This window comes from Scardinius erythrophthalmus, assembly GCF_964197995.2.
Source record: "Scardinius erythrophthalmus genome assembly, chromosome: 4".
NCBI lineage: Eukaryota > Metazoa > Chordata > Actinopteri > Cypriniformes > Leuciscidae > Scardinius > Scardinius erythrophthalmus.
Genome location: NC_138224.1, coordinates 21,213,421 through 21,236,396, shown reverse-complemented (window position 1 = coordinate 21,236,396; position 22,976 = coordinate 21,213,421). Strand labels below are relative to the sequence as shown.

Genomic DNA, 22,976 nt, shown 5'->3' with positions numbered 1-22,976 from the left:
CCACTGGAAGAAGAGCCAAGCTCTGTTCCAAAACCTTGTGAGCAGCCTAACTAATAGGTAGTAACTAACAGCTAACTAAGGCAATCCCAGAATGCTTTGCAGCAAGCAAAGTGAGAAAAAGAGAAAAAATCCACTGCCCCATATAGCCTCACTTTTGCTTTGATTTACAATTGATTTCAATAGAGTTTGATCAATTAATTCCAACCCAGACACAAACACGTTGGAAAATAGTCATAGGCCCTTCTGTTTTTTTTTATTCACATTACTTTATGATCTAATTAAACTTTAATAATCAAAACGGATCAATTGTACTCCACTAATTGAGATGACTGGGGAAAAAGTGTCCCTATCAACATGAATTCACCCAATATACTTTCAGACATTCTGTGTTTGTTTGAATTTTTATAGATTCTGTTTTAATGATTTAATATAAATGTATGATCAAAAACAGTGGTAATCAAATGAATGCATAAATCAGCTTAATTAATCTTTTAAAACACAATCAAATGAAAATCAAATAATTCCTTTCATTTTTGGCAAAGCACAGCACTACAGAGGTAGGCTTAAAAAAAGTTGTAATAAACTTATTATTACTTTGTACACTATACTATAGAAAGGCAATATATTTATTGTCATAATATTTTGGTGGGTTGTAGTGAAAACCTTTGAGTTTCTGTGCAGTTATGACAATAGTTTTTATCAGTTGAAATGGTGACCATTTCTAGAGATGAAGTTAATGTAGAGCATCCTCATATAGTGTTGTTGTGGTTTAATATTCACAGACACTAGTCTGTATCTAGCGATTTACTAGTCTATACTTGTCTATACACTATTGATTTGACAGCCCTACTTTTGATTTATCCATTCAAAATTTTGCAAAATTTTGCCTTGACATTCCACTTATACAGTCAATTCTATTTTTAAGACCGGATTCCGCGATTCCATTCCGTTCTGTTATAATAAATGCTCTTGCATTCTGAAATGAGGTATCTTAGGGTAGAGTGAAATTTATGCTTTTAGAACATGTTTTGAGGAAAACAATGATTTCTGTGATATGGCCACTGTCCTTTGACACAGGGAGTGCGGAAATTGTTATCTATGAATAAAAATAAATAACTAAAAAAAACATATATTTTGGTATTCTCGTAGGCATTTGAGACAACGGGGCTCCAAAAAGCGAAACAAAATCCCATCGATAAAGAGTAAATTGGTAATCACAGACAAAAGAGGGAAGAGGTTCTCGGGCCGTTAGCTGCACCAAAGGCTTTCTCATTACATGATAAACAAACCCCTAATGAGAGCTCATTTGCTGCATATTGCCCTTACTAAATGGCATCAGGGGTTGACATTTGGCTGTCTGTAACCTGCCGTGCCACTCCGCAGGGAAGACGCATGCAGCTCATAGCCAAAGTTCAACTGTACATGGCCTTGCCCTCTCTTTTTTATTCAGATCTATACTAGCATCACTGTGAATTTCAGTAAAAAAAACATCATTAGTATCAGCAGTAAAATGGAGTGAATAAGAGCAGCTTAGAGCACAGATAGTGGCATCCATTATGTCTCCACGCTCACTTATCCAAGCATTAGAGCTTCTCATCTAAACACACTAGCATCCAATTTATTTGCTCTCATTATTTATTTTTTGCCTTCAAAAAGAATCATCTGCTTGAGAGCGGTCTAAACTGGAGCTCTTGAAGAGATGCAGTACACATTGATACTTATGGAGGACTCAATAAACTACTGAGTACAAACCAAAGGGTGACGGTTTGGCTAGTTAGACCTTTGGCTAGAGTGGTCCTTTCTCCATACTACGCATTTGGATGAAATTCATTTTGTTACAGCAACATTTTTTTTTTTGTATTAACTAGATGTTTTACCAATGGCCAATTTATTGGATGGCTTGGTGTAAAATGGTCTTGTACAGTATATTTGACGCTCACAGTTCCGTTGTCAGATGCTCAATTATTGTCAGCACGTCATTTTCTTGTGGCTCAAAAAATGATGAGTCACATGACATTTACAGCTTAGGTGACTGACTTGAACATGCATACCCTTCAACATTTCTCACATTATCACAGTTTATTCGTAATAGTTTAGAAAATGGTAATACAATATGACAAGAACTCAGAGTTACCAAATCAGTTGACATTTCACTGGTTTTGGCAATCTTTCTGTTAGACTGTCTCACAAATGAATAAGGTTGAATAGCTGTCAGCTACCAATTACCAAGCACTGCTTAATTTTGTTCAGTCTGTGGTGTAAAAAGGTCGCATTAGCAATTAGAGAAAAAAAAAACACTTAAGACTTAACACTTAGAGACTTAGCACATTGTTAGGTCAAAGTGTCGGAAATTTTGGTCCTAAATTTTTACACATTTTACTGGTAGTCCACTGTATAAAGAATTTTTGGATATAATATGTCACAGTATACTTTATTTTGCTATCCTCACTTACATAAATTAACTTTAGTATCCTGCACCCACTAGTAAAAACATATAAAAACTTATATCTGGTGTCTGAATAATTTTTGGTTTTACTGTATCTAGTCAAAACCTGTACCATTTCTCAATAAGAACGGTTCCTGCTTCTCAACACCTAGAGGTGAGACAACAATATATAATTACGTACATTATGAGGAGTGCAGGAAGGTTAAAAGCAGGTCAGATTGGTTCATACAGCAGGTTTTCATGAGGTCGCTGTGGTATAGTCCTTTTAACCTTTTTTCTGTCCCAGTAAAGATTTTCCCCCTGCTTCAATACTCATTAATTGCCCTCCTGCCAAGAATAGAAGCCATTACGAACGCCTAGAAATACCAGGGGGTCAGACAAAAGTCACAGTGAAACAAGACACACCTACTCTTCTGACACGTTGATAAACCTGCAAGAGAATCTACATTATTTATACTGTTATGTCACATTCTGCTCATCATTTACTCACCCTCATCTCTTTTCAAACTTGTATGACTGACTGACTGACTTCTGTGGAGTACTTAAGAAGAATATTCAGACTTTTCCACTCCATACAATGAAAGTGAGCAAATAAATGACCTGATCTTCATTGTGTTTGAGTTCATCACCTGCCAAGATGCATCAGTGTTTGGTTTTGAGACATGTGCGAACCAATGAAGTTTGATATAATTGCCATTTAACCTGATGCAAAGTGCCTTGATATTTGACTGTATGCAAGTGCAACTAAAAAGTTCAATTAAGCAAAGTGAAAGATTTTTTTATTTTGTCATTAAGTTCGAAGGATTTCATATGGACTAATATTTATGACGTGTTACATTTTTTAAAGCCTCGGAAGACTATGAATCACAGTAAACATCTCCTTTTGTGTTCCATACAAGAAAGTAAGTCACATTTTTTTGGGGTGAACAATTCCTTTCAATAAGCATTATTTAACGACAGCAACAATTTATTTTGGATTGTGCTTAATTAAGGATTTATACAATTCCTGATTTCCTCATTTTCAAGAGCCATTAACTGTTACGCTCATTAAGAAAGCTTCATTAGAAACCAACCCTCAATCTCTCTTGAAATTCATTCCCTAGTCTTGCTCTCTGCAAGATATACTTGAAAAAAATCACAAAAAAATTCCCGCCCAGCAATCCATCTCTCTGCAATTAGCATTCTCCTCAAGAACTGCATGTGTACAGCTTCTGAGAAAATATGGGTCTTTAAGTATTTCTTGGAGGCCGGTCCTAATGGGAATAAATTCCAAAATAAAAATGCCTTTTTTTTATGTTTAGAAAGATACGATATGATACGAAGGGGTAAATTGAGTGAGAGAAAGACAGAGCAGAAGCCAGAGGCCATATTTAAGATGAATACTGCACACTCATGCAATCTACTGCTATGAAAGACCTGCATCCCAAAAGACAAGTCTAATTTTCACAGTTTGATATGCTGGGATAGAATTATAACTCAATCTTGTCTGAATGGAGACTTATTTAATTCTTTACATAAGGTCTTTCCTTCAATCTAAATCTCTCCCGATGAATCTTCAATTATCAAACTTAACCTTACTGTGGAAGTGCACTCAACGAGTCTTCAAAAACTATTGTCTCGATTCTATGACAATGGGTTATGTATATGAATCTTTATTTAATGTGTGTTTAAGGTATTTTTTATGTTAACTGGTACTATTCACATGTTTCTCAGCATTACATAAGACTGCATTCATTAATTGCAGAAAAGGCAACCCCAGAGTGCACAGCAACAACAGGTAAACTGTATAAACTGTGTTTAAGAGGATATTCGGCAGGGCGGCCATTTTTACATAATTCTGCGTGTATAATTCCTTTAAGTCGTCTTGTGCTTAAATGGTTTAAAACCACTTGAATGTTAAAATTGGAAAGACTTAAAACTGTGCAAATGATAAACTTTTGTGACAAAGCAACACTGTTCTGATTGGACCAGTGATACTTTTATCACGTTCGGTTCCGGGACAATCCATCTTGTCGAGCCCTGAACAACCTCAATGAAAAAAGACACTCAAGATGAAAAGTTGAGAGATTTGCTGATTATAAACACAAACTATTTTACCCAGGATTTTTTTTGTGTGTGCATTTTGTGATCAAATTGAAAGAACTAGAAAGTTGAGTGTTATCCATCCATCCATCCATCCATCCATCCGTCCATCCATCCATCTACAGTACAGGTCAAAAGTTTGGAAACATTACGTTTTTTTATATTTTTGAAAGAAGTCTCTAATGCTTATCAAGGCTGCGTTTATTTATTTTATTACAAAAAACAGTAATATTGTGAAATATTATTACAACTTAAAATAAGTTTTCTATTTGAATATACTTTAAAAAATAATTTATTCCTGTGATGCAAAGCTGAATTTTCAGCATCATTACTCCAGTCTTCAGTGTCACATGTGACATCCAGTCTATCACATGATCCATTAGAAATCATTCTAATATTCTGATTTATTATGAGTGTTGGAAACAGTTCTGCTGCCTAATATATTTGATGTATAAAAGGTTAATTAAAAAGAACTGCATTTATTAAAAAAAATATATATACATTTTCTAATAATATAAATCTTCTTTACTATCACTTTTTATCAATTTAACACATCCTTGCTGAATAAAAGTATTGATTTATTTCAAAAAAATAAAATAAAAAATAAATAAATACTGACCCCAAATTACTGACCAGTAGTGTATAATGTTGTTACAAAAGATTTCTATTTAAAAAAAAAAAAATACTTTTTTTTTTTTTTTTTTTTTAGTATCCTAAAAAAGTATCACAGGTTATGAAAAAAATATTAAGCAGCAGAACTGTTTCCAACTTTGATAATGAATCATCATATTAGAATGATTTCTAAAGGATCATGTGATAGACTGGAGTAATGATCCTGAAAATTCAGCTTTGCATCACAGAAATAAATGATAATTTAAAGTATAATACATTGAAAACCATACCATACACCAATATATCACAATATTACTTTTTTTTTCTGTATTTTTGATCAAATAAATGCAGGCTTGATGAGCAGAAAAAACTTCTTTCAAAAACATTAAAAATGGTAATGTTTCCAAACTTTTGACCTCTATCTATCTATCTATCTATCTATCTATCTATCTATCTATCTATCTATCTATCTATCTATCTATCTATCTATCTATCTATCTATCTATCTATCTATCTATCTATCTATCTATCTATCTATCTATCTATCTATCTATCTATCTATCAATCTATCTATCTATCCCATTTATCCATCCATCCATCCATCCATCCATCCATCCATCCATCCATCCATCCATCCATCCCTAATTTAATAACAAATGAGTGTTGCGACGGAAGCGAATCAATTTAAACTAACTTAAGCTGGAAAATAACTTTCTTAAAGAACCGCTATAAAGCCAAAACAATCTCTGTTACCTTAAATTATACGTTTATCTCTGTAAAGCTGCTTTGAAACAATCTACATTGATAAAAGCGCTATATAAATGAAGATGACTTGACTTGACTTGTTTGTCTAGGGCAACTTGACCAGAGCTGACTGCAGTAAAGGAGGTGAAACCACAGGTTAGGGCGCACCAAAGTCAACTTCTTTGCCACAGATCTCCCATAACACCACTATACCTCTAACTGGTCCATGGCATGGCAGTCTTGTGGGGCACGATAGGCTATCGCATCAACGGTCATGTGTGTGAAAACAAAACAGCAAAAAAGGGAACGGAATATACAGTGAAACAAAAGGATAAGGAGACAGAATATGAGAAATAATCTCTCTGCTGACACATGGCAAAGGCGGGTGAAGACTGAGGCCCGGGGCTGTTGTCTGAATGCCAAACAGCAGCCGTGTGCTGCAGAGCTGGTGCAGGGGATAATTCGGAATCACTGAGCACTGTAAACACAATAAATCAACCGCCCCACAACACACTGCTGATACACACCACTGACTCGCTGCATATTCAACAACACACACACACACACACACACACACACACACACACACACACACACTGAGCAGTCTATTCACTCCACAGAGATGCAAGTCTAAAGCGAAGGCAAAGATTTAGAAAGAAAAAAGTAGTTTTTGGATTTCTGGATTGAGAATGCTGAAATTTTTTATTTTTGTGACATGATGCAATTCTGATTGAAATAGAATATTTGAAAAGTAGGACGAGGCTTGATTATTAGGAAATTGATAAGGAACTGATTAGTTGGCAGAAGTGGGTGTTCCATCGCTGAATGAAAGTTTGCAGTGTGTTAAGTTTATAAATCAACCAGTTCATAAATAAAATACATTTTTAATATTTACTGGTAGCTAATGATTCAATCATAGTGATTTTTTTTTTTTATTCTCCCTTTGTAATCCACAGGAAAAAAAAACATCAATTATCATGTATGTTTGTAGTAAATGCTGATAGAATTGTGGATGAGTTGTACAGTAACATCAGCTAGAAAAAAAAAAGTTTCTTTCAGAAATAGTTATTACATGTTTAAATCATTTTTATTACAAAGACATTTTTTATTATTTGTTATGATATTCCCAGTAAAAAAATAAATAAAACAAATGTATTAATAAAGAAAATTTAATGTTGACAAATAAACTGTGATACGTATATTCAACCTTACTCGGATACATAGAGTACACACGTAAAGCAATACACACATGTGTGTATATATATATATATATATGTGTTAGTGTGTGTGTGTGTGTGTGTGTGTACTGTATATATACATATACATATATACACACACATACATATACAGGTGAAACTCGAAAAATTTGAATATCGTGCAAAAGTACTCTACTTTACCTATAAGCATACAGTAATACTCATGTAAGCTGCTGTTTACATCGTTGTGAATAATGTAAACTATTATCGCACACACACAAATATATACATATTATATTACAAATATAACATGAACATCTTGATTTTCTGTAAAGCTGCTTTGAAACAATGTGTATTGTGCAAAGTGCTATACTAAAAAAAAAAAAAAAGTCAAGTCATTGGAGCTGTGATGGTTGATTGATTGACAGGATGGGGTGAAAAAAAGAGAAAATAATTCAGTACCAGAAGTGGGAGTTCGGATTATATAAACAAACTCACATTGTACTTCTGGTGACACATCTGCCCTCTTCCAAGCCTCCATGCCTAAACCCTTTACCTCTCAATCGCATTGTACGGCGTAAGTGAGTGTGCGAGGGGACGAGAAATAGAAGAGTCTCAAAGGGACGCTACAATGTCACCTTACAGCAGCTGCTGTTGTCATCACACTAATGCAGGCGCACTGACCCCTCGACCCTGCCAGTTAATGAGGGAGGAGGGGGCTCAAGCAAGGACACAGAAACCACACGAAAACTCCCTTACCTGGAAATCTTTTTCTTCTAGTATCTCTTTCCTCCATCGCACCAGGAAGGCAGCACACACGTACAAATGGAAATGAGAGAATCCTTCAGGCTCCGCCTGCGAACACAAAGATGAAAGTGTCATCAATTGTCACAACTGAAGGGGTCCTATCGATTTGCATTCTGACATTTTCATTATGACAATTATATTTCATTATCACAATTATAAACTCATTAAAATATGACCACAGTTTAACAGAGCTTGGTTCAGTAAAAAAAAAAAAAAAAAGTACATTGCTATTAACAGTGCACTAAATAAATTAATGTTACCAATAATATAACCCAAACTGGGGTTCACCCTGTAAACAACTGTGAATAAATGAGTTAATTTGGTAACTTTCGGTGATATTTGGTGTTAAACGATGTTATTTTAGCATAATTGTGATAATATTATAGTTATTAACATTTTAAAGTCTTTCCCATTTTTATATTTTCAATTTCAATTTTAAATTGAAGTATTAATGTTTTTTTATGTCTATAGAGCTTTTATTAATTTTTATGCATTTAATTTTCATTTATTTTAGCACATTGTTAAATCAGTGAAAAATAAGAAATGAAACTAGATTATTTATTTATTTTTTTCAATTAAAAGAAATATATATATTTAATGGTTTTAGTTTCAGTTTCAGTTAGCTATACTAAACCTGGTTAAAAATAATAAAATGTTTGATTAATTTCCTTCCATTCCACTGTGGTCCATTAAGCATCAAGAACACTCCCTATGATAAGTCCCCAAACAAACGCACCTGATCATGGTTATAGGAACTCAAAAAGAAGACTAAGCAATGATTGGCTCATTGATAGCAATTAAATGGCTAGTTGATACTGAAAAAATAAAATAAAAATAGTTTTGCACATCTCTAATAATGATGAACATAGAAAGAAGCCAGAGTTTATGACAATTTTCATTATTAAGAGTTCGAGAAAAAATCCTCGATTTAGTTTGACCTTTTATTTTACTCACCAATTATTTAATACTCTCATTTAGGTTTCTTGACACATTTCCTGGCGGTGCAGAAGAAAAAAAAACACACACACACAAAAAAAAAACAATGAAATTAAAGGGCAGGCTGAAACAAGATGAGCCTTTATGTAAAGGCCTAGTGGGAATAATAATAGTAACCCTTTTAACAAGAACTTGTGTCTGCTGAATGGGACAAGGACTGGTGTGCGTTATCCTCCTCAAACACCTTGTACTGTGATAACCTTGTTGAACCAATCTATTCTTCATCTGAATATGAACATACCGTCATAGAAAAGAGCTGTAGTCAAAGCAGGAGCGCGTGACAGCAAGTCATCTGTCAACACTTGAAAGCGAAATTGATGCAAAAATCACAACCAATCAGAACATGTGACGTTGAAACATGATATTGGACAAATGGGTGGGTCAGTATGGTGCCACATAAACTAAAACCAAGAAACAGTATCTCAAAAGAAAATTGAGTTGTTGTGCTTTCCCCCAATATCATTTGTTTGCTTTATCACATCGTAACTACACTGTAAAATTGTTGTAAAAATGCTACTGTAAAACCTGCTCAATGGTTAACAGTAACTTTCCTTATTATATCTGGTAATAAAAACAAATAATAAACAAAAACAAAAAAACTATAGGCCTAATCTACCAGAGCATTTCATAAATTGTTACATTTTTTTCAGTTTTTGGAAGTCATCTTATAATTTACAGTAGAAAGACAATGAATTGACTTGTTAAATGAATCCTTATTGCATTGTTTTAGTGTCTTGTGTGTTACAATGATGCCATTATGTATTTGTATTACAGAGCAGCTTTATTATATCAGTAATTACCTCAGCTTGTGGTAAAGCTGCTTGTGATGAGCTTTGATTCTCCATGTGACTTTCTCTTCATCCTTTTTCAGTATACTAACATTATATAGTATAGCACATAGTACGTTAGTGTATCACAGTTATATATATATTAAATTTAGGGCACAAACTACTCGTCATCACATTTCAGATGTCCCCACCTCTAAATAAGAAAACAAACTGTTGTTGGTTTCTTGACATATCAGTCAGACAGCATCTTCCTCTACATGGATGCTTTCTTGCCGTTAGCCAAAAGTCTGGCTACGTGAGATGCCACCTGAGGAGCCCACGTGGCGTAACCGCTCCAGCTGGAGGTGCAACGAGCTCCGCGTGCAGAGGAAGGGAAGATTATCTGCAATGCCAGACACGGACGGAGGGTCCTAATGAAAATCAATGGACGCGTTTCTTCCAGCAATAAACAGGAAGGACAGGTCTCCCCTTCAAGGGTAAGCGCGGACAATGGAAATCTTCCCAACTGTACCGCGTGTTAGAGCACCACACACAAAACAGCGCAGTATACGCCAACGGTGGCAGGAAGTGGTTTCGAGACGGCGCTCGTTACATCCAGTCCAATTACCCCGCAGTCATTCTCAGTCACCTCCTCGTCAAAGTGACCACACAAGCGTGAAATGCACTTAATTAGACACTCAATAGACAAGGCCGAGCTGCAAGGGCATCTGCATATGTTCAGCTGTGCGGGAATGAACTTCCATCTCTATAATGCAGAGCTCTGGCTTTCTTGCACGTATTTATAATGCTGTTGATGACATGCACCGCTAATTTGATTTTGTTAAAAGACTTAATCCCTGGGAACAGTTGCTTAAATAAATAAAGAGACATAGGTGAATTACTGTTAAGACGCCATTTTACATTTTCTGATTTCCTTTGGACATAGTTCTCTCGAAAAGTTTAATTCTGTCATTGTTTACGAATCCTCATATCACTTTCCTACAGTTGTTCAAAACCTAATGACTTAAATTTTTTCGTGGATCATAACATTGATGTTTAGCAGAATGTCTTATAATTTTTAATTAAATAATTTGCGCGTTCACATATTCAAACTTCCTGGATTGCATTCAGTAACGAAACATGAGAACTAATACCGTTTTGTGTCACTGGGTCAAATCTAGAGCTGCGTCTTGAGAAGCCAACTTGAGTGCATTTTGTTGCAGTGGCAATGGAAAGGAAGATTATCAGCAAATACTGTGATCAATTTTGCTTTGCTACTCACAGAAAAGGCCATTTTGTAGCATTTTTGCAGCTTGACAGTTGCAAAGAAGTAGCTTGGATATATTCCACCTTTGTGTTCCACTGAGGAATATATGTGGGCCTGGATCACGTTTTTCTCCAGAACGGCTAGATAATTAAATTAACTAAATTAATTATTTTTTTACAACAAAAATGAACCATAACTGAACTCACTTAAGCTGGACTATGACGCTATTTTCTTTTAGAAACAAATGTTGCATTATTTTCCTGTTATCTCTGTAAAGCTGCTTTGAAACAATCTGTATTGTAAAAAGCGATATATAAATAAAGATGACTTGGAATAAAATGACGGTGAATGTGATGACAAGATATTAATGGGTGAACTACTTCTCAACGAAGGTACTACTTATGTCCAAATGTAATCATTGTCTTGTAAAGAAAAGCTGCTATAAGTTCTGAGAAGGCGTATGTATTTTTAGTGTGTTTTTTAAAGCCTGTGGTCTAGTTTAATGAGGGAGTGAAGGCTGGGTTCACCTTTTGATGGGCTGTAGTTTCTCTTCATTGATCATTTTAATTATTTTGTCTGTCTCTCCCCCGGGGGGGCGAACGGTTGATGATGGGTCTTAATTAATGGAGGCAGTGGGGGAATAGACACAGTGGTCCATTTTGGAACGTTGTGACGCAAGACCTGGTGACACACTTCAGGTGGGATAAGTTTAAAACCAGGACAAACTCCACACACATAGTCCACATTTGAGTACCAACATGCAAGGATACAGTGGAGAAATTAAAATAAAATAACGCACATATCAAATAAACTACATATAATGCAGTGTTAATGGTGCTTGCCTGTGCAAAAGTGGAGCGACTGTTTGAACTAAGCACACACCACTAGTGTTATCAAATAATTGCTTTGTAGTGGCTAGTAACTTTGCCTTTTGACGAAAATATCCTTTAAATTTATTCAATAATTCATCATGTCATATTCTCAGTCATTTGACAATCTGGCAATACTTGTTATTAGTCAATTCTACTCTGAGTAAAATCCAGTTTTAGTTACTTAATGGAAGCAACATTAGTTGACGAGAAAGTACAAAGTTAAATGCAAATATTTCATATATTAAAAATGTATAAACATTTCACAAAAGAGAAAATTGTCCTTGTGAAAACTTCTGAAATAAAATATTTCATTATACACACCTGTCAATATTGTGAATTCTTATTGTTTTAGTTATTTGTTGTCCATGTTGTGTGCATATTAACAATACATGTATATACATAAAACATACATGCATATACATAATTTTATATGAATTTTAACTTGGTGCATGTTCATTTATGCATTTACATCTGTTCATATCTTACTGTTTTTAACATTGTTAATAATAATAACAGTTGCTTTAACAGTAAATCAGCATATTAGATTGATTTATTTCTGAAGGATCATGTGAAACTGAAGACCGTAATTACTGTATTTCCGACCCAAAACATTTTAATGCTATTCCAAAAGGTTCAAACATTCACTGATGCTCCAAAAGGAAACATGCTGGGGGTGTAAACTTTTTCAATTTGAAGTTCAAGGTAAATTGTAATTCATTTGTAAAAATACAATAATTAAACAAAATAAGAATAATTTACCAATTGTTTACCAAACAATCCTCATCCTGTTCAAAAGTTTTTTGCAGATTTTGCAGATTCTGCAAGATGTATGTAAACTTTTAACCACGACTGTATTTGTTAACCATTTTCAGCAGTAATTAAATTAATGAGTTGGATAGCTACCAGGCCACTGTTCTGAGTGTGCTAGGGTGTTCTGGGTGACCACCCTCAAGATTTTATGGTACCTAGATATGGTTTGAGTCTCTCCGTTTTCTAGAACGAAAACCTCTTATTAACAAGTTCCATGATTTGAGGCATCACTAATGTCTGTAGCACACGCGGGATGAGCAGTGGTGGACAGTAACGAAGTACAAGTAATTCGTTACCGTACTTAAGTAACTTTTTAGCGTATCTGTACTTTACTTGAGTATCATTGTTTTGTGAGACTTTATACTTTGACTCAACTACATTTCGAAGTGGAAAACCTTACTTTTTACTCCACTACTTTCCTAAAACTTGTCGTTTCTTTTTACGTTCCTTTCCACAACATACATGCGTAACCAGTGACAGGTCAAAATAAGTACACGTGCTCCGCAAGTGTACCAATCAGAACACGTCGTGTTTCGCGCAGTTTGGGCGCTGCTGCTGACTGCGCCTGCGCGCTTTAATGTCTATGGCTGCTGCCTGCCTGCTTCTTTTCGCTGTCACGTTTAGCCAACGCAATAATGGAAGAAGCGCCAGACATTGAAATTGAGCACCCATGGCCATATTTAAGCGAATTTTTTGAAGTAGTGGAAAGGAAGAACGAGTCGTTCATTTTTAAGTGCCTTCTCTGTCTGCCTCAGAAGCATACGATTTCTTCTTTCAAGAATTCGCCATCCAATCTAAAGAAACACATCGAGGTAAGTAATTTTCAGTTTGACTGTGAAATTAATTAAAGGCTAATATACCTGTCGTTTTACCCAAACTGGATATAATACGCTCATACGTTGTGTTAATAATAAACGTGGACATCAGTTCCATTGTGCAAGGTTAAGGTAGGAAACTGCAGACCTTTAGCAAAGCTCATTAACACCAACACTGCAAAAAATGCTTTTCTTACTTAGTATTTTTGTCTTGATTCCAGTCCAAATCAGTCCAAATCTCTAAAAATTCTTAAATAAAGATTCATTTACTAAAGTAGTAAAAGGATATAAGATATTATGTCTTGTTTTTTGGGGAAATAAATCAAAATTAAGTGAGTTGTTGCTTAAAAAAAGCAAAATTATCTGCCAATGGGGTAAGAAAAATTATCTTGTTTCTGTTTGAATTAAGGTTATTTTTCTTAGTGGATGCTTCTTGATTTAATAATTTGTAGAGATTTGGACTGGAATCAAGACAAAAATACTAAGTAAGAAAAGCATTTTTTGCAGTGAAGGCACTTGGCTAGAAATAGCCTAACATTACCACCTAAAAATGCCATTTACTTGTCAAGCTCGTTCATAGAATGTGTAGTGTGTCTAAAGAAATTCAATGTAAAATGATGAAAATGCATTTAGGCCGATGCATTTTTCTGACATTTAGGCTTCTATTTGACTAGGTTTACATGCAAGGTATGATTGATTGGTAGCTACTTGAACAGTAGCCTGCCACTGATGTACTGTAGGCTAGCTAGTTACTCAGCCTTCTCGGCAGCCTACTTTGTACATGCAAAAAAACATGAAATGTGCACTTCATTTATGAAATTGAGATATATTGCTGTGAAGATATTATGTTCATGATGTGTTTTCCCCCCTTTCTTTCCAGAGAAAGCATTCAAGTCACTTGGAAAGATACAATGCCCTGACAGCCCCTCGAAAAAGAAAAGCTGAAAACCCAGTTCCCTCCACTTCCAGACAACTGAAATTAGGAGAAACAAAAATTGTGAATCAAACAAAGGTAGACAACGTAGTCATAAATTTTGTAATTCAGAGTCTTCAACCATTTAGTGTGCTAGAACAGCCTGCGTTTAATGCTTTAGTGCAAGAGCTACAGCCTAATTCACGTGTGATGTCCAGAACTACATTGCGCCGGAAAGTAGAAGAGGGTGCCCAAGAAATGAAGAGAAATATTAAACAAGCAATGTCCTCCATTGAATTCATTGCCACAACAACTGACTGTTGGAGTGCAAGAAGGAGAGGATTTCTCGGGGTCACTGCCCACTGGGTGGATCCAGATTCATTGAAGAGGTGCTCTGTGGCACTTGCTTGCCGGCGGATTAAAGGGCCACACACTTTTGATGTGTTAGGCAGTGCATTGAATGACATCCATTGCGAATTTGGCATAGAGAAAAAAATAGTTAGAACCACCACAGACAATGGGTCCAATTTCATAAAGGCATTTAGAGAATATGGAGAACAACAACAAGATGAGAACAATAACTGTGCCTCCAGTGTGACTGAAGAGGATGCTTGCAGTGATGATGATGAACAGGAAGAGGAAGGTGTTGATGTTGACTTCATTGAGGTAACACCGATCTTAATGGAAGATGATGGCTTACAATTTCAGCTTCCAAAGCATCATCGCTGTGCATGTCATCTATTAAACCTTGTTGCCACAGTTGATGCAGCCAAGGCCAATTCCAATGACTCCTATAAAAGACTGTCACGATCAGCTTTTGCGAAATGCAGTGGCTTATGGAACAAGACATCTCGATCCTCCACTGCTTCAGATATCATAGAGGAAACGTGCAAAATACAACTGATCCGGCCAAATGACACACGATGGAACTCATTATTTCTCTCTGTTGAAAGAATCGTGAGAATAATCAAAGATGAAGGAGAAGGGGCCCTGAGAACTGTATGCACTGCACTGAAGTTGCCAATGTAAGTGTAACTTTTTTTAAATATACCTTTCATTCCAATATGTAATTTTGGAAAATATTGCTTAACTATTCAGTTGCTTTAAGTAAGGGGAAATTATAGGACAATTATAGTCCGAGCAGCGTCACCATTCAACACACACACACACACACACACACACACACACACACACACACACACACACACACACACACACAAAATCACTCACTCACTCACTCACTCACTCTCTCACAGACAGACACACAAACACACACTCTCTCACAGACAGACACACACACACAATCATTTACTCTCTCACAGACAGACACACAATCACTCACTCTGTCACAGACAGACAGACAGACAGACACAGACACACAATCACTCACTCTGTCACAGACAGACAGACAGACAGACAGACAGACAGACACACACACACACACACACACACACACACACACACACACACACACACACACACACACACACACACACACACACACACACACACACACACACACACACACACACACACACACACACACACACACACACACACACACACACACACACACACACACACACACACACACACACACACACACACACACACACACACACACGACTTAAGTGTTCTTTATGTTTGTTAGGTTGAGTTCAGTTGAAATTTCCTTTCTGGAGGAATTTGCCAGAACCATGGGTCCTCTCGCCAAAGCCCTCAACATCCTTCAAGATGAGACGGATGTTCAGATGGGATGGCTTCTGCCAACTCTGACGCTCCTCATCAATAAGCTTGAACGAATCCACATAAATTCCAGGTGAAGATTCTTTCCCCTCATGTTATTAAGGTGTATTCCTTATCATACACAATTCAACTCCCTTAAAACTTCATATAGCATACGTGTAGGAAGTTAATGTGTGCCATTAGTAAAATTATTTATAAAAAGAGGCCTTTATGAACACATTGACCAAGAACACAATAGATGTAAGACCGTCAAATCATATTTCACAATTAAGTATTGGGATGCTTGTTGTTATTGTCATTGTCTCAGTATAAATGCACGCTGTAAATGTTGTGATATTGTACTGTATCAGTTTCTCTCCCCCACCTCTAATTCCAGGTACTGCAAACCTTTGGTGGATGCAGTCCTAGAGGGACTACAAAAGCGCTTTAAAGACATGATGGCAGAACCAGAGTTTATTGCTGCTGCCATCCTGCTCCCAAAATTTAAAACAGCGTGGACATCTGATGAGAACCTATTAAACCTAGGTATGTATCTATGTATGTACATATGTTTGTGGCATTTTTATTTCAGATGTCATGCGCTTAGTTCACAAAACAAAAGTAAACAAAAAAACTAAACAAGCACATTTATATAAGTTTATTTACTTAAAAGGGTGGGGGGTGGGGGGTTGTGACCTGGATTCATATATATGCCTAAAAGGCAAGTTTGATGTAGATGGACCCCATAGCCTTATTGTTCAAGGTACTACATGCTGTTCATGTTGTTCAGGAAAAAGAACAAGGAAATTTGACACAACCTAGACTGAGTTGTGGCCAGGGAGTAAAGCTGATCTAATGGGGCATAGAAACTGATCTTTGCCCTCATATGTCAGCTTTAGCTGCCTATCCATAACTGTGCATGTTGCTCCAAATTAGTTCATTCTTTTTCCTCTGTACTGTACACTGGAATTTCCCTATCATTTATATAACATGATTTCTGGCATCTGTCCCAATATATGTTGTATATTAGGACTTGCCTACATCAAGGACCATCTGGAGGAAGAACGTTCACATCAGTCACCAGCCAATGGATCGAGTGCTTCAGATGACGATGACTTCTTTTCAAGCATGAAGACAACTCATGGGCAGGAAAGTGTTAAACAGCTAGAAGGGTACCTTGCCTCTAAAGTAGACAACAAAGAGATACTGCAATCTTATCCTGCGGTTTGCAAATTGTCTCTTAAAATCAACACTGCCTTACCAGCTTCTGCTGCATGCGAACGTCTCTTTAGCACTGCTGGACTGATTTTCAGCCCAAGAAGGGCAAGATTGGATGCCAGAAATTTTGAAAATCAGCTCCTTCTCAAACTAAACAAAAAATATTTTAGCTTTAGGTAGGTCATACAGTTAACAGTGCTATTTCTGTTATTCTTCTGTTATAGCACATCACTACTAGTTAGTAGTTCTACATTCTACGTACTTCAGGGTAATCTGGTGGTGTGTTAGTTTCTGTTTTTGTGTGATTTATGCAAACACTAACATTTGTTTATAGAGTGGACATACAGCTGTGTTGTAAGGAGTCATGTTTAGTAAATTGGAAAAAAGACATCCTTTGTAAACCTTTGTAAACTTGAGTAAATCCGTTTTTGCAAGTTATTGCACAACTCGGCTGTGATGTAGTAAAGGAGCAATGTGCCATGTGATAAAGGAATAAGATTTCTACATTACTTCAAACAATAAATTGTTAAAGAAATACGTGTCTAATGTGGTTTCCCCCCACCCTATTTATTCCTAATCATGTGGTTTCCATTTAGTAGGATGTGCTTATGATAATTTCAAAAGATATCAGTACCAGATATCACAAATAGAAAACATTGTATTTTCAGAGTGGTGTTAGTGGGCTTTTTTTTTTTTTTTTTTTTACATTGTATGACTTGATTGAGTGTATAAAGGACATGACAAGACATTGGAACTACATTAAACCAAATTACTTTTACTTTTGATACTTAAGTACATTTGAAGTCAAGTACTTTTATACTTTTACTCAAGTCGACGTTTAAAGGGAGCACTTCCACTTTTACTGGAGTAATATTTTACACTAGGTATCTCAACTTTTACTCAAGTACATAGTCTGTGTACTTCGTCCATCACTGGGGATGAGTTGTTAGTGTTCGTTCAAATCCTTAGCAGGCACCGTTAATTACATTACGGGGGCAAATCTTTCTAAACCTCTCTTGACAAGTCTACTCACAACGGTATTCGTTCAAAGCAGAACCTCGAAATGTCTTGACGGATTTTCATGTAAATACAAGTGTAAGCTTACAGCCATAATTCAAAATCGGCTGAGACACAGATCTGAGGTACACGTCATAACATACAGCAAATGCAGCAGTCAGAGCGCTTTGGCAGTAGTTTGATGCCACTCATTGGAGATCATTGGTTAGCAAAAAGCCTGCAGTCAGTTTTTACTTCCATCCTCAAGATCTTTAGAGAGTCAGTTATTTACCATTCTAATATTAAAGGCGCTCCTAACACGAACGCAGCCTTGATTTACCAACAAGTCTGTTGAGATTGAGTAGATCTGACATCGAACAGTTCACAACTTTCATATTTACCCATCTTTCGGCCTCAAGCAAGAAAAGAGAGAGAGCGCACAGACGAAATGGAGTGGGTCGCTCTGAGTTATGTTCAGGGTGATGATTGCCTATTGGTGTAACCTACCGGCCTTAATCAGAGCAGCAGGGAAGATGACCGTCTGAGGGTATCAAGCTGTGACACGCTCTCTGCTACTGTGCTTTATTACTTTATTAAACCTCTCTCTACCTGGGAGATGTGAGACTCCTGCTGTCAGTGGGGGGAAAAAAAATATCGCCCACTGTCTGGGAGCATGTATGTGTGCAGTCAAATGTCAAAGGGAGACCTCTATAATTTGGGAGGACGTGTATATCTTTCAGTGAAACATCAAATAGCAACAAACATGACACTTGTGACAAGTCATGACCCGGTGTTTATCTAAGAGTGGACGTTTAAACCCCGGGACACACCAAACCGACGCCAAAGAACTAGTGCTGATGAAAGCCGACTGTGTTGTTGCCTGGCGTCGCCTGCTTTGGGGGAAAAAACGGCACTTGAACACACCGAGAAAACTACAGCCGACTACAGCTAGAATGTGCATTCTGTGCCTGCGTGTAAATGAGACAACTGTCTATTTCTGCAGATATATTCATCTATATTCGTCATTCAAAAATGGAAACTGACGCTGCAGGCTGCAGATACACAAACCATAAACAAAGCAGTGCGTGCTTACCGTTTTGAATATCAATCCTGCTAAACAGTTTCTTTATTCCACTCCACTCACGAGTGGAAGATGGAATAAAGAAAATGACGTAACATTAGAACTGCTTTCTGTCTGTACCGTTTTGACTTCTTTGCTCGCTGTTTTGCTATTATTCTCATGCACTGACTCATTCACTAAGCTGAACAGCCAATCAGAGTTCTCTCTCTCGCCGACGGCCCGACGCCGATTCAACATGTTGAATTGGCCAGAAAAAAGCCGTTGAGGACCAATTTCAGCCGACGGTGCGGAACACACTGAGAAAACTTAGTCGGCCGACGCACAAAAACTGCCCGACGGCCGGCCGTCCGCTTGGTGTGTCCCGGGCTTAAGAATGGATGAGTGAAATATTTCAGACAGCAACTGCAGTGTATGTGATGGAGGAAAAGGTTGCAAAACTGTAAAAAGGAATGTATAAATGCCCACGTCTTCGCCAGTGTTATGTCAGGTTCAAGCCCCTGTCAAAATATTACCACAGTTGGACACCTTGGGGTAGCTGTTTATGTTGTGTTATCCTGTTGTAGTTGATCATGTAAATACAGCCGTTATTAATGTACAATAATATTTTTTTACATACACATTAAAACGTTTGGGGTCAATAAGATTTTTTTGTTTAAGCTGCATAACGGTAATTTTATTCAGGGTGCATTGATCAAAAATGGCAATAAAGACTCAACGTTTATAATGTTACAAAAGATTTCTATTTCAAACAATGATTGTTGTTTTGAACTTTCTATTCATTAAAGAATCTGGAAAAAATATCACCCGAGTGTGAATCCCCCCCCTCATCCCCATATTTTATAAGCATAAATACAAAAATCTTACTGACCCCAAACATTTGAACGGTAGGGTATGTTGATAGAATATTGCAATGAACATAACATAGCACTGTTATGCATTCTTCAAAGGGTAATTATATAACACTTAAAAAAAATACTGTATGTATACACAACTCAATATAAGACTGATCTCCAATCAAGTTTGATCTCCAATATCTGTCTACTTGCAACAGGCCAATGCAGTTCTGAGCTTTTCATCAACCAAAATTGTCCTCTCTTTTTCAGTCTTTTTCAGTTCGCTTTCAGTTACACAGAGTTTTGGCCTTTGCTGTCGGGTGAACTTATACACAGTCCACGAGGACCCAAAAAGTTGGAACTATTTTTAACTTGACTTTTGACAACAAAAATGCGAAACCTAAGATGACAGGGCTTTCCATAGCCGGGAAGAGAGGACAATGTACTTTGAATTACAGAGAGGGCGTGAGAAAGTAAGAGTGAACCCAGACAAAGAACTTTATCTGACCATAGGTTTTATACTTTTTCATGCAACTCATTCCCATGGGAACTGAGACTTTCAAACTTCAAAAAGGGAGCCAAAGCAACGTAAAAGTATTATTAAAAAGTCATACGATTAAATCTTCTGAAACCATAAGATGTGTGAGGAATAGAAATTTAAGATGCTATTTAGTCTAACCTTCCCCTTCAGTCAGCTGTTAACTGCAGCGAACGGACTGAGTCAGTGGAATGAACTCGACAACCTAATAAGTTTGACTCAAGATCAAGTCATTCAGTCAATTGTTCAGTCCAACTGGATCTGACTCCAAATAATGATTTGTTTGAGAATCACAGATCTCTACTTCTTGCATGGAAGACAGTTATGATGTCAAGGTTTTTAATGGATAATAACTTAAGGGCTATTCCACCCAAAAAATGAAATTCTCTTATTATTTACTCTCTCATGCAGACCTCGACCTTCTTTCTTCAGATGAACTCAAATGAAGATTTTTTTAAAGAAATAGTCAATCTCTGAGTCCATGTAACGCAAGTGTACAAAAGAAAAAGAACAAATGGTAAAACTATTTAAAGTTCTCCTTTTTGGTTCCAACTTCTAAATTAATTATGTAAATTATGACCCTTTTTTTTTTTTTTTTTGAGAAATAATCCTAAAGGAATAAGGAATATAGGAATAGAAATTTCTCTGAAATCAATGTTTTGTCTGAGAGCCACTAAGTCCCGTTCGATTATAGAGTGAATTTGTCCACAGCCGTTCACTGAAGTCAGCTCCAGCTCAAGACGGGTGCAGCAGAGTTGACTTTTGCTAACACTTTTATCGTAAATGATTGAGTGCAGGCACCCAGTGAGCTGTTGCTCTATAAGTGATTGAGCAGGAACTATGAAGGAGCTAGCAGTGGAGATGAAGTGTTGAAATATTGATGTTCAAGGGGCTGTGCCAGTGACCTGGACCTTGCCTTCTGGGTACTGCCTTTTCTGTGTCAGAAAACATAGGGCAATCATTAGGGGAACCCCACGGGACAGGTAAAGGGATTCAGGTCGCAGGTTCAAATCCCTGATGGGAAGATTCTGTCCAATGTGCCTTACGGTGAGGTTTTAGATCAGAATTCGACACAGATGAGGAAAAAGAAGAATGGAACTACAGCTTGGTGCACAGATGTATTCAATACACACATGCAAGGCAAGACCTATGAACAGCATGGGAAAGGAAAGGAAAGGAAAGGAAAGGAAAGGAAAGGAAAGGAAAGGAAAGGAAAGGAAAGGAAAGGAAAGGAAAGGAAAGGAAAGGAAAGGAAAGGAAAGGAAAGGAAAGGAAAGGAAAGGAAAGGAAAGGAAAGTGCTTGCTGGAAGTGAATTCTAGATATGGGAAGATTTCATTGGTATTCAAGCCTTTAGGAATATGCAGAAGAGCGTAGTTGGAATTGGCTAAAGCTAGTGTTTCTTTCCTTTGGGAGATACTGCAGATGAGCCTGTCCTAGCAGAAGCAATCTTTTAGCTCATTACGGAGGCAAAAGGCTTGAGCTGGGGGAGTTTTGTTAAACTGTACAGGGCTAACAAGCACCAGTGAACAGCAGGAACGCAGCAACCATTGCGCGTGTTTGAGCTGAATCTGCTAATTCGCGGCACGCCAACAAACCGTTTTGAAGTCCCCCTGGCTCTATAGCAGAGAGAAGTTTGCCAGACCGCCAGTCTCTCGGATCAATCACCAATCAGGGGGAGCCAGGGACACCGTGCTCTTTAGCACAGATGCTATCACGCTTCACACTTAGCCGCACATGATAACTCTAAGCTTTTTTTTCAAACAGCCCTCTCACAGAAATGTATTTGCTGGGGCTTGAACAGAACTGAGAATGTAGACCAAGAAGATGAATCCCAGAGAAAAATCTCAGAGCTCCCCCTAAAGGAAGACCACGTAACAGGTTATGAGATGTTTGTCGGCGATATCAAATGCTCATCCTGGGGGGCGTCTCGCGAAAGTCGGCGCCCAGATGTGTGACGTGCAGTTAGTGGTGTGAGCACACAACATTAAAAGAGACTCCTTGCTTGCCTTGGGCTTCTAATAATTCCCCCCCGCTGAGAAACCCAACAAACGCATCAGAGTACTGAGTATGCGAGGTGGATGTACAGAAGAGAGCATAAGACCTTGCTGCGGGCAATGTAGACAGATGCTCACATATTTATTCTTTAGTCCACTGACTCCTATTGACTGTAATGGGTCGCGAAACATCCCTGTTCACTTTCAGCTGTGCACGATAACTCAATAATTGAAGGCCACGCTATTGATTCATTTGGAGGGAA

The 22,976-nt window shown here is 37.2% G+C and overlaps 1 protein-coding gene across 3 annotated transcripts in view; it reads right to left on the bottom strand.

The window, feature by feature from the left end:
* The window catches only part of tbc1d22a (TBC1 domain family, member 22a), a 170,672-nt gene that overhangs the window by 13,636 nt on the left and 134,060 nt on the right, over positions 1-22,976 (bottom strand). For all 3 annotated transcript variants that reach the window (XM_081363945.1, XM_081363944.1, XM_081363946.1), the window contains one exon: positions 7,840-7,935. In XM_081363945.1, coding sequence (XP_081220071.1) covers positions 7,840-7,935 — 96 coding nt within the window. The remainder of the gene's footprint in view (positions 1-7,839; positions 7,936-22,976) is intronic.